The sequence below is a fragment of the Lissotriton helveticus genome, chromosome 3_1 (assembly GCF_964261635.1).
Source record: "Lissotriton helveticus chromosome 3_1, aLisHel1.1, whole genome shotgun sequence".
Lineage (NCBI taxonomy): Eukaryota > Metazoa > Chordata > Amphibia > Caudata > Salamandridae > Lissotriton > Lissotriton helveticus.
In genome coordinates, this window is record NC_136061.1 from 346,246,556 (window position 1) to 346,260,341 (window position 13,786).

General features: G+C 44.4%; 1 protein-coding gene across 3 annotated transcripts in view; it reads right to left on the minus strand.

The window, feature by feature from the left end:
• The window catches only part of ABR (ABR activator of RhoGEF and GTPase), a 1,246,002-nt gene that overhangs the window by 789,963 nt on the left and 442,253 nt on the right, over positions 1–13,786 (minus strand). Inside the window, exon 1 of one of the 3 annotated variants that reach the window (XM_078680000.1) lies at positions 6,476–6,630. The exons of the other annotated variants lie outside the window; for them this stretch is intronic. Within the exon in view, the coding sequence (XP_078536126.1) occupies positions 6,476–6,497 (22 nt within the window). The 5' untranslated portion in view covers positions 6,498–6,630. Of the gene's footprint in view, positions 1–6,475; positions 6,631–13,786 lie in introns of those variants that run through there. 3 annotated transcript variants of the gene reach the window in all.

Below are 13,786 nucleotides of genomic sequence, written 5' to 3' on the forward strand. Positions count from 1 at the left end.
CGTAGACTCGAGGCAGGGTAATGAGTAAAACAAGTAAGATACGCTGGAATGCTGCATCATTCATTTATACACAGGTATTTAATTTGTCCCAAAAAAGAATGAACTTTGCTAAAGCGAACACCTAAATCAATTGTTGTTTTGTAAAAAATTACACAAGCTAGTCAATGTGTGCTCCGGGCTCGCAGCTCTCTTAAAAGTCAAAAGACCTTCATACTGAGGGTCTTAACCTGAATGTGTCCTAGTATTTAGTTATTAATTACCAGGAATCCGTTGCAGTGATCTGAAAATAATCCTTATCCTATGGCATTCATTGGAAAATTGTGCCTTACCGATAATTCAATGTAAAACGAGCTGTTAAAATTGGGATCTAAAGAAGCAAAAACAAGCAGCTGTAAGTACAAATAGAGCAGAACAACTAACGACTGCGCAGAAGCATTCAAAACCTCCCATCAATCAGGCACAGAAGCATGGAAATTGAGAGAATACGGAGCTTCACCAGCCTCTAAGCACATACATCCCTGCCCACCCTTGTCAGAGAGAGGCATTCTTCTACCATAAAGTGCATGTCTATTGCACACAGTTTCTGTTTTGGGGCTTGACCTCTTAACCCAGATTTTATGAAGAAATAATAAAACTATGTAATGCACACATTTGTTTTCTCCGTCCTGTGCACCTCAGTACTGCTCTGCTCGGGCTTCTTGGAGCTTTGGTCTTTCACAATCAATACTCCTGGTAACGGCTCCTAGCGTAGCAATTGACATAGAATTCAGAGAAGGAAGTGCCACCAGGCTGGATCAAGAAATCAAAGTGGTTTTGATTGGGTTCTTCATTAAAGCATTGCACAATGCAGGCGCAAGAAAATGGTGGAAAGAGGCATGTAACTTCAGAAAGCCTCGGCACAGTCAAAAACAGTGCACCGAAGAACGTTCACAGGACCCTGCTCTCAAAGCAACTGGATAATGTTCACAGGAAAAGCACAAACATGAAGTCAGTGCGGACAGTGTGTTCACATGGAAAGAGGTCAGAGAAGCAGAAAGACATCAGCATATGAATGCAGGACTTGCGACACGTTCCCAGTAACAGTAACACCAACATACACAAACGTCTGACAGTTCCCCAAAAAAGTTAATATCTCAGGTGATGAAAATGCTCCAAGTTCTTATGCACAGAACAAAGGCAGAGCAACCATTCACTCTACTAAAGGATGTTTCATTCACTACAGCTCCCATGAGGAACCCCCTGACAGGTACTAATGATAAACTAGGTGTCACAGACAAGTATATTTCAAATTAAAGAGTTTATATTCCGCAAAGGGGTTGAGGACCAAAAAGTTAAGAGCGAAGAATAACTAGAGAGCTAGACTCAGAAAAGGATAAATCCCATAGAACATTCGGTAATGTTACTGACTTGAGTGAAAAGCAACCTTCCCCTACTCCCACCCCCTTTCTGTGCCCACACCACCCCAATAGCACAGGGAAGCAGTGGGCAATGGATTAAGAACTTGTATATATGTCTAAACCTAAACCCCCTTTTGGTCCTAAAACACTTTCAGAGCCCACTGATATGCCTGCTACATACCTTGCTGCCCAAAATAAAGACCTGCGACCCAGAGCTAGCACAGAGACAGTCCAGTCCGGCAGTGCACTTTTACACCAGTCTTCAAGGCTGCGAGTAAATCACTCATCTCAGGGCACTCGTTACTCATCTATTCAATGAACCACGACAGGCCCATAGATGAGGGTGTACACATCAGATATGGGCAGGAATGAACACCCCAACTGGACAGTGTATACATCACTCCATGCTCCAGATCATATACTTCTTTTGTATGCAACATGTTGACTTAGTATTTCCCCAGCTCCTCCGTACAGGAGAGATAGTACATTCGCGATATTACACCCTTTTCATGGCTCCAGTTCTAAGAAAGACAACAGTTCACGTGAACGACAGTTCATGTATTCAATAAGTGCCCAGGGCATCTAATTCGAAAGTTAGTGGCCTTCACTCATCAATCTCACTCTGTTTCCCTCAGTTCTAGACCCTGCAAAGCAAACCACCAAGGAAAAAATCTCATAACTTTGCAATTAAAGGCAGAGTGTTAGGGCTCTGCTTAAACACCCGCCCTAGACCCCTCTTTGCTGCTCAGAATTCAGGGCAGCAGCTATCTCTTCATGCACTCCCCAAATTTAGGGATTTAGTACTTATTTTAGTACCTCCCATAACCCCCCTTTATCCCACATCTCCTTTAACATATAGATGCTTTGAGCATTCTTTTCCCCAACTCTAAACCATTTTGCCAGCCTGCGATGTTGCCTCCAAAAAGGTGCACAATGTTCAAGGCGAGGGCTGGCCCTCCTGGTGTACTGCCTGCCATCTCCAGCAAAACAAATCCACAGCTCAAACTTAGTCTAAAGGAGATCCGTCATTCTATCCACTCAAAAAATATATAGTATGAAACTTCACATACAGCTGGATGTCCCTCCTTTGCGCATGTGCTGCACTTCCTGAGGCTGCCTTGCATTTGCCAAGGTGCACCTCCACCCTCCCGTCTCTTCACCTTCAGCCTCCTGTCGTGGCTTTCCCTACATTTACATAATTGATGTCCAGATAAGAGCAGGAGTGTGCGTAGTGTGCACTAAAGCCACTCCAGCAAATGAAGTCCGATCGATGCGCGGAATTCATCTGTTCAATCGCACCGACTGCAGTGAGGACGTAGAGGCTTTTCCACCACTGCTGCAGCGCATCATTCCCACCCCTGAGTAATGACGACCATTTCAGGAAATCCAAGTTCCTCTTATTGCCTTCTAGGTTTGAATTGTTTGTGAATTGCAAATTTGGGACAGAGCGTCCTTACTTTATAACATTTAACAATTTAAAATGTAATTCATTCAAGTTTGTGATGTGGCTATGAGCGAGTCATATATATAATATATTTAATGGTTCATACAAGGAGAAGTTAGTGGCTTATGTTTGGACAAAGCAAGAATTGTGTTTAATAGCTTATCTGGAGGCAGATTTATTGCTCTCTCAATCAATGTGACAACTCAAGAAGGCGCAATTAATAAAGTACATTTGGGGAAAATCAGTGCCTCCCTTTAGAATCTACTATGTGCCTGTGGCTCCATCATTTACAGATAAGTTCATAACTACATAAAAGAATTCAAGGCTGTCGAAAAAGTTCTATGGCTCGCGTAGGCTTTTCTTTTCATCATCGATTTCATGGTGCAATGGGGAAAAATTGTGTTTGTGTGACGTTCACCTTGAGACACATTTGGGGTTACATTTGCAGATGATTACAGCTATTTCTTGATGCAAGCAGGGGTAATGTCATAATTTATATGGCGGAGTTCATAACCCATGACAATTAATAGTTTGCAAATTAATGCATTTTCACAAATCGTACCCATCAGGTTTTTATTTTCTTCTGCCTCCCAAAGGTCTTAAAACTATTTGGTGGTGCTAGCACTTCAAGGGCATTGAGGAAATCCACATGTATCCTATGTGTAATTACTACTTCTCAATACCTACTCGGTGTGACTTTTTTATACATTCAATCAAATGCAATACTATGTTTTACCCAATTACATTAACTGCTTAAATGTAGGTTGTTTTCAGTATAACACAACTCCCAGTGCTTTCTGAAAGATATTACAATACAAAAGACGTCAGTCTCCACGTTGAGTTAAAACATGTTTTTCCTCTCCAGAGTGAAAGTTCAGGACATGAGTGTAAGTCAATATCTCTGCCCATTCACATCTTGGTATCTCTTGGTAGGAAACAACTCTAGCGGGCAGAGTGCAATTTTGCTGCTTTAATCCTTGGCCTTTCTCTTACAGGGTCATTCTGGTACTGGGACAATTAATTATATATCTAGCATTTAACACTCAGAATTACATGTACCATGTGTGTCAGGATGTGAAATTACACCACCACTGGGTATTTCCCACTACAACAGAATGGAAAATTCCTAGGGAAGTCAGTGTTACTGCAATTTACATAGTTAATTCCCATTCCAGGGACGAATGTTGCCAGGCTTCTCCAGGTGAAATGTGCCCCTGGAAAACCTGGTGCAATAATACTGCATGTGGTATTACTACATTACTTTTATCATTGATTCAGGTGGACACTACTGTTCACATTGAAATCCTGATCAGAGATCCACTTAGATTGAGAGCCATGGAGGGGTCACCCATGAGGAATATTCATTCTCCATGCATCTAATTTTTAGCTACTATTTGGCAGAATTTCCTATATAATTCAAAAGAAAGTCGAGATGGTATGGCTCTTCAATTCTTGGCATCGAACTGTAGACATATCTCCTGAGGGTGTGCAAGGGGTTCAGGTGTTGTGCCCTTACATCCTTGGTCTCTACTTAAAGAACAAACCAGTAAGGGTCATAGGTGAATTTAGTCTACATTTCCATAGAGTTCTCAAACTCTGTTTTAAGCAGTGCCCTGCGTGTACTTCAGGTTGCATGCCCTTCACTCTGGGTTTCTACTGGTGTGATCCTCTCTGCAATATTGGTGCTGCCTACCTTCTCAAAGTTCTTTAACTACATCTAAGGACTATGGTTAATTTCTGAAAAAGAGACATCAGCGGAATGAGAATCCACTTGGATATATTACTAAAGAGACAAAAGACAATTGTCTACTAGGACACTTTGACAGAGCACCAAACAGCAACCTAATACCAACAAATTTAAATTGCTACAAATCTGTGCCCTTCTGCAAACTGACAAATTGGCCAAATTGTGCTAGTCATCTTGGCCCTTTCCTGATCACGTGGGCTGCTAGATGGATGGAGTACTGAAGGCACTTAAAACACTAACAAGAATGGTGTACGTAAACACAACTGCCAACTTAAAAAGAATTGAAATGGTGAAAATGATACAAAGTTCCAGCTATTCCTCTGTGAAGAAGCAACAGTACAAAGAGGGTGTCCCTCCCACAAACCCTCCACCACAACCCACCAGCAGCAATATAAAAGGTTCTGTCTCTACTCACCATAGGCAGAAGTTTAAACACTTGTACAGGTAACCTTGTGCTAAATGAAAGTTGCGTGTGTAATTGACCACATAGTTTGTGTTTCCAGTAGGGTTTTACCCTCTCCAAATGGAGTTGGTGGCTGATGGTTGTCTCCATTCGCAGAAATGGTCTGCATTCAAGTGGACCTGGGAGTCGGCTTCATTATTTATTCCTGCCCGGTTTTTGTTTCCATTTCTATCAATAGCTGCACTGGAGTTCGAATACTAAGAGCGAACTACTGGGAAGTGCACCACAGGTTCTGCTACACTCAAGGCACTCGATTTATGAACAGTGGCAATTGATGTCACAGATGGCATCAGGATTCGTTGTCACTCATCACAATCTGACCAATAAGGCTCTTTTAGGAAATGAGAGAAGTAGAAAAGATGCACTTCAAATCATAAAAACTATTCTGACCCTACAGTGTGCAACATACCAACTTGCAAGGGTGTCTACCCTGCATTTGACTGTTTTTTGTTCAAATCCTATATTTAAGTGACTTGATTCATTTTTGGCAACAATGAAACAAACCGGTCTTCTCATCACAAAGTTTTGGGGTACCCAGTCCCGAGAATCACTGCAGACACACCAAGCATGGTTGGCTTATTTACGGTCATCGAACAACTCACAAATTGACAGAGGTTAGATGCGGAGAGTTTAGACACTCCCTAATTTTTAGCTCAAAACAGTATGGGTTTTGCTTATATAAGAGTGAAATAATCAAAAATGTTACATCTCTTGTAGGAGAGTTTGGTATCACATCAACCTGGGTACATCAGGATTTCAGCACTAATTTACAACATTTAGCCTTAATGGAAACTTCGGTTTATCCTGGACACTTTATTTTTATCTGGTGAATTGTATTTAGTTTGGAGATTTTTAGATTAACATCACTCCTTCCATTGAGCATAAGGGTCTAACCTAAATCATTTCCAGGGGACATTGCCTTTATTGTAACTATCCCACGAGAAAGTCACAACATCCGTGGCAGTCTTGGTTTCATAATTTCTATCCTTTTTTTCTTTTTTTTATACATAGTTTCACTCTACTGAATCCAGGGTGTTGGTGCATTTTGAGAACTTGCAGAAAGCTGGAATCACATAGCAATTCAATTTCCACATCACTTGGCCAATAGGGTTTGAAGAAGGACTACGTTTTGATGAAAGGAATCCCTTGACCCCCGATACCAAATGCAACCCATGTGTACAGAAGCAAACGAGTTCTGCACTCCAGGATACAGGCTGCATGGACAAACCAGGACACGATCTCTCATCTACCAGCACTCACAGATCAAGGTGAAGAGAGATGTTGTTGGATCATGTATGCTCCACATGTCCCCCCCCACCTCCACCCCCAACATTTAATGGCTCCTGATACAGTGCCAGGCTTGTCAATCAGTGACCTGCACAGGAAGGGATGAGATGAAACCTACCCGTGTTATAGAGACTCACCTTGGTTCTGCAGTAGCTCCATCAATCACAGGGGCACTAAAGTCCCCACAGCATGGTCCCCACGCAGGCCCAGCGGCTTCCAGAATTCTCCATTGGGACTTCCAGGTCCCTCACGTGCAACCAAGTTATTTGCTATAGGGAGGCCGGGTGGGCAGGCATGTTCTCCCGGGGTTCTCCGGAACCACACAAATCCAGGAAGTGGACGCAGCAAGCCATCACTGGGCACGCGATGCCATGCAGGGAGAAGACCGGGAGCTGCCCTGTCTGTTTATTTGCTACGATCCGTGGAAGTGTGTGAGAGGCAGGGGCACGCGCAGAGCCTGGGAGGGAGCTGGGCTCGCGCTGCTCGGTCAATTACCGGCATGGAGTCATCTCAGGGGAAAAATTCCAACTCCTGCGGAGCAGGCTGAGTGTGTGTGAGTGGGGGGGAGGGGCGCTGGCTTATGAAATAATGCCGCGGCTTTGGCAGCCGCGATGGCTTGGTGCATTACTGCTCCTAGTCCTACTGTGCGGCATGTGCCCGGGCTGGGAGTGGACACGGAGATACTGCTGCTCGCACCTCTAGCCTGGCCCTACTTAGACGCATGATGGGCGATGGGACAAACTGCGCTGCCGCCACTGGTAGCAAGGGATCAATTCAATTAGAGGAAAATCCACCTGTTCCACCATTCCAGGCAAGCGACAAAGACCAACAAAAAGCTGCTCGCCCGTCTCTGACAAGTCTACTGGGCAGCGGCTGATTTCAGACCACAATAACATGCAGGGAAAGCTTTATGACCGAGGGACTCCGGTACGAAGAAACTGAACTAAAAAGAAATCACGAAGGGAAGCAACGCATAACAATATATAAAATAACTACTATACTGCTTAAAACTATTCGCAGGCAAAGATTTAAATAAACAGCAGTATGTTATTTTTAGTAGGAAAATGAAAATACAGACATTCCAATAATTCCTATATTCAAAAACTCACACCATGCAACCTCAATGACTGACAAGAGCATTCAAAGTCGAGTGTAGTAGAGGTCAGCACAGCCTCGCTTGAGCCCCTTTTACTCATTTCTCCCAGAATCAGGGCGCAGGCAAAAGATGGTGCAGTTGCATATATACAGCGCTTCCTACCCCTGGCGGAGGTAGTCCTTGAATGTGGGTTTGGAAATGCTCAAGGGGTGTCAAGCCATCATGTCAGCTCCAGACCATTAAATACGTAAAATACTGTGAAGCGCCCTTTCACAGACATTCTTCTGAATGTAGCTCCACCTGCCCGCTTCACACCGAGAATTGCTGATAATGTGTTTTCCCAGCATGCAACGCTGGTTTGGCTAATGTTTTTAAAAAAATGTGAAGTGCGGTTTCTTATGTGCTTAATGGTTAGAGAGCTTCAATACCGACAGTCTGGAGCACGTGCACACAAATATGAAAGAGCCTCTTTACAAAGAGAATCCAGCAACTAACTTTGGGGGTAAAAACAAAGGCAGAGTTTGCAAAAAATCCTGAGTGGGTTTTGGAGGGGGGGGGGGGGGGCAGAACTTGACCCGTGAAGCAACAGCAGGCGTCAGCTAGTGCCGGAGCCTGGTTTCTATTTTTAGGATGGGACTTTGCGGCCTGGTTGAAGCTCTTGCTAATATGACAGAGGTGACACCTTCTTATCGGCCAGAACCTATGCTGCCACTAACCTTATCAGACACAGCTCACACAAGAGGCATCTCAATGCATACCAGCAACGGCTGGGCTGAAACCACGCCCCTCATGACAGGACTGTAGGTGTAAAGACGTCGACAAGCGTCCACAACTCCTGTCTCAGCTGCACCATTCTGTGGCGTTTTGCTTCCACCCACCAAAGAATTCCGTGCCACAAAAACACCAGCTCTGAGGTGCTACTAGGCCGAGTTACGTTCATGCCTGGTCGAGGATCACCGAAGCGTTCATTCCTTTATCCACAAGGAAGCACCCTCTCTGGCAAGCTATGAGGGACCAAATAAGTGATGCAGCTAAATTCAGAATAACATTTTCATGGACCCCTGTGATCTAATGACCGCTTCCCATATAAATCCAATGTGTTCACTCCTATTTAATACATTTTCTTGCATGCTTGTGGGCGTGTTTTCTGCTATATAAGAGAGTCTCTTGCATGCTAGTGGAATTGATGGTTAGACAGGGCTGTGTTTCCCCAATTGCCTGGTAATCCCTCTTACTTACTCGTCTCCGAGTTATGGTCCAGTTGCGGTGGCTTCTCCTGGTATTGGTGTGGTCCTCCGCACCTCCCAGAAATCCCCTGTCCATGTATCCTTTTCTCACATCCTGCTTGAGAGGATGCTGGGCCGTATCTGTCTTCGAGTTGAACTCGGCCTTAACTCTGGATAAAACTGGTTCTGGGGTACTGACACAGGGAACGCTGCATTACCCTGACTTGAACTGGATTCCTGTCCAGTTCCCCTTCAGGACCAGGAGCTGTGTGGTGCCCATCTTTTTCCAGTTGGGCCGAAGATTAAACCATGTTTCCTGGTGAAGAACAGCGTGGATTCATAGAAGCACCCCAATATAAGGAGCTACAGATGAGTCAAGAAGTATTCATGATGCACTCTTCACATTTGTAAATATGCTAGAGTGCATTATGGAGAAGTGGAGAAGTGTGGCTCAAATGGTTAGAGCGGCAGACCCAGATGCAGAGGTCTGGCCCGGACCAGGGTTCAATACCCGCCTTGGCGGGTCTTGTGCTCAATTTCCTCGGACCTGATAATTCTCGCCTCGGTGCCTATTCTAATCATGGGTCCCACTCTGCGACTCTGGGCAATAGCTTGCTTAATCTCCACAACGCCCCAAAAGCGCTGGGATGCCTGGTTTCACCCTGGGGGTGCCCAGGAGTGGTCACACACAGGGAAAACCAGGAAGGGTTCCTAAGCGGTATACAGACAGCGCCGGGACACTGCCTCAGGGAAGTAGATGTGCGCTCTATAAATACCGGTATATTTACATTTTACATTTACATTTATGGGGGCTCTTGCCCACAAACATTCTTTCAAGAGTCTGCTTTGCTAATATATATATAACGGTCTTACTAGTGCTGGACCTCACTTTTGAAACTAGAGCAGTTTGTACTGTTGGTGCTCGCTGAAGGCCTAAACAAGATGCAAGACGAGCAAACTGTTTGAGCGTTCACACAAGCGCAGAAGGAATGCTTAGATGTGAAAAATATCCTTTCACCAATGAGATCAACTTTCGTGAAAACGTTCCACTTTACTGTTCACAACACTGTACATGCAAACTGACCCCATGACTGGGTAGGTGCAATTTAAATAGACATTTATGAAGCACTTCAAAAGTCTTCAAAATATTGTGCTCATTTATTGTAGGAGAGAGGGCATCAACGTGAAGAGAACTAGTTCTCCCAAATGTTCATTCATATAACACCTAGTGAGAGATAGCAGGAGCTCCATACATTGCAGAAAGAAAGGGTATTTCCAGATGTTCATGGCAAGAACACCTAGGCCAGGTGTAGGATGCATTTTACCAGTCACAAACCATCCATCGGCCTGATTGAGACTGGTAAAATGCATTTTCAAATATACCAACCCTATTTTGCGAGTTGGTAACCAATTACTGACTCACAAAATAGGGTTTGCGAGTCACTATTAGGAAGGGGCGTCCATTCTTAATAGCGCATAGCACTGGTATGTAGGAATGTTTTGCAACCATAAACGCGGTCTCAAAACATTTGCAGTTTACCACCAATATCAAATTGGTGATAAGCCATTCGCAAACAGGTAGCGGTCCCAAAGGGACCCCTTACCCTTTGTGAATGGGGCCTCACATTTATTTTCAGAGCAGGCAGTGGTCCCATGGACCACTGCCCACTCTGAAAATATAAAAAATAAAATTTTCATTTTGAAAAGCATCCCATTTTCCTTTAAGGAAAACTGGCTGCATTTAATTTTTTTGAAACTGCTTTATTTGAAAAGCAGTTACAGATATGGTGGTCTGCTGACCCCAGCAGGCCACCATCCCTGTGAGTCCTGGCCATTCCCAATGAGTCACAAATTGCGACCTGCCTCATGTATATTAATGCAGCAGGTCTCTTGCAAACCATTTGGGAATCGCAAACTGTGTTCTGTCAGAGCCCCAGAACTGTCTTCTACCATCAGCATCACAAATCTGTCGGGTCAGACGGAGGAAGCTTCAGGATGGAGATAACAGGAACAAAAGCAAAAGTTGCACTGAGGCGCTGTACTGGGTTTACCAAACAGTTGCAGCGACAGCATTGTGTAAATAAGTGGTGTCCGGTTTCTCCCATTTGACAGTACCTTAAGAAAGACGAGATGCCGCACAGAGGTGTTCGGGAAGCAGAAATACAAACATGGTCACTTCTTTTTGACAAGACAGTTCAGCAGTACTGTCAAATGTCAGTGACTAATGGAAAACAAAATCCATACATTTTGGGACAGTTTCCAATAAGAATGGGTGTGTTTGCTTGGGAGGGACTGTAAATGTCAGACTAGAGAGCAGAACTAAACACTGGGTAGACTGGAGAGGCGCCCCCAACAAATAGTGTTAGGGATGCCATTAGTCACTCCACGGGCAGGAGCGGGGACGACGAGAGAGCCGTTCTCCGCCAAGCCGGTGACGTCATCAGGGGGAGCGCCTGGGGAAGGGGCATTTAAGGCTGCAGGAGGAGAGTGAGCAGCCTCTTTTTCCCTACACTGCTCACCGGATGGAGCACACTATGCCATGGGAACAGATTAACAGGTCTGAGTGATCAGTCAGGCACACTTCCTCTGAAGATGCGCAGACTCAACAGAAGACGAAGAGGGCTACCCAGGCCTAAAAGGCAATCTATGTGGTGCTTCCTACTGTTTCCTTTTACACATCCGCCAATCCTCCCTATTGTCCGCACTCAGAGAAGCAGTTGATGGAAAAGGGGTCCTTCTTTCATAGACATTTAACTCTTTCAAATGAAACTATATTACTAAGCGTGCAAGGGATGCGAGCAGAGCTTCCACTCCTTGAATTAGGCAAGTGGCTAAGGATGTCACTTCTCACATAGAAGAAGAAAAATCTTAGCAAAGGCAACCATTTGACTAAACATTAGTACATCAAGAACAGGTGCAGTTATCACTACTTCTACGCGCTGCATTGACCATACACATATGCAATGTAATTAGCCAGTGCATCAACACCAATACAATGTCTAACCTGTTTGACTTCTGGCAACTCCAACTGAATCATTACTAAAATCCAGAAACCCCCATGGAGTCATTATTGGAACCAGAGGATCCACAGCCTAAGCAATTTCTATGACTTGAACCGCAAAACAATACATACAAATACAAAGTATTTGCCTGACAAAAGCTCAAATATTTAATTATTTTGTTTAATGCATAATAAAATACAGAAAAGGTTTTCATATTTTTAATGTTGCTCTCTATTTGTATATATTTTAATGAATTAATTTTAACATTATTTAATTGTGTAACACAGTCGCAGACCCCTAGGTGTCTGTGGAAGGTAGGTTGAGAACCACTGGTCTATACATCTACTTCGATCCTAAGCCTAACCTTAAACCTACCCCTTAAACTAAGCTTAAAAATATCCCTTGCTCCTTGCCCTATCCCATTTCCTAACCAAGCCCAACCTTGAACTATTCATTTTAACTTAATCCAAAATACACTTGTTTCCCTAAGATTAAGCCAAACCCTAAATCTAATCATGCTAGTCTTCAGCTTAACTCTAAGCCTTACTATCATCATATGTTAGGCTTTGACCCGAAACCTAAGGCTAGGTCTTCTCCTTACTCTAGTACCACAAACCACTATCCCTAAACCAAGGTATTATTGTACTTACCTTATTGAATTCAGTGCCATTTCCATAACTTGTAAGCATCAATCTATGTAATTGTATTCTGATGTGTAAAAGCTAAAGTATTGGATCAGCATCAACCAGTCAAGCCACAGGACTTCTGAGCTGAACATCTGGGGCAAGAAGAACATCATTCTTCACCACATAGTACACTTTAAAATAGAGAAAGGTCTTTGAAGCTGGGATAGAATCTTTCTTCTCTTTTTGCTTGCACTTGGTAAGTCAAACAGGAAAAAGTACACATAATATGGCACCAGAAATCTGAATTTCAATTTCAAATTGGGAGCTTTGACTAGTTTGGTCTCACCTATAGATTTAATTTAGCAAGAACATTTGTATGTATGTATAAGTATGTATGTATAACCCACTTATAGAGCGCTACTGTCACCCGACGGGCATCCTGGCGCTGTGATCAAGCAGGTCCCCCACCACAGTTAAAAGCCTTGTCAACAAAAAGGAGAGTCTATACTGGTCTAGGGAACAGGTATGTTTTTAATTCTTTTTTAAAAGACAGAAAGTTTTCAGAGCCTCTAAGTGACCGTGGTAAGTCGTTCCACAGTTTGGATGCCGTAAAGCCAAAGGAGCGGCTCCCCATTCGCTTTCTCCGAACTTTGGGAACAATAGCCAACGAAGCAGAAGCTGACCGAAGGGCTCTGGTGGGGGTATACCAGGAGAACAGCTCCTGTAAAGGTAGAGGCCCCAGTCCATGCAAGGCCCGAAAGGCCAGGCATAGAGCTTTGAACTCAATCCGCTTGGGGACGGGAAGCCAGTGCAAGTCTCTGAGTGCCATGGAAGACGAGTCAGAACGTCGGCGGGAAAGTGCTAACTTGGCCGCGAAGTTCTGCACTCGTTGCAGCTTACCTATTGCTGTGGAAGGTGCCCCCATAAGCAGTGCGTTGCAGTAATCAAGTCTGCTCAAGATGACACTGCGCACTACTTCTGGTCTCGCATGGGCAGGGAGCAGAGGGAGAATCTTCCACAAAGTACGCAGCAAGCCCATACAGGTGGAAACTGTTTTATCAATGAAACCATCTAGTTGTAGGTTCGGTTCCATTGTTACACCCAAATTCCGAACTGATGTAGCAGCAGCTGGCGTGCCTTGGAAGGAAGGGGGCCAAAAGTCCTGAGGTAATGGTCGAGGGGCTCGGTCCACTGAGCAGTGCAGCACCTCAGTCTTGGCGCTGTTAAATTGCAGCGAGTTGTTACTCAGCCAGGTGGCAGTGGTGACCATACAACGGTGAAAGGTCTCCCGAGACACCGCATTCTCCCCCTCAAAGGAGAAGATGAGCTGGGTGTCATCAGCATAATTGGTGACTGAAATGCCAAAAGATTTAATTAACTTGACCAGGGGGTGGAGGTAAAGATTGAAGAGAATAGGGCTGATGGCCGAGCCCTGGGGAACTCCGTGCCCAACCCTTTTGATGGCAGATTTAAAGGGGGGCAGGGCCACCACCTGCTG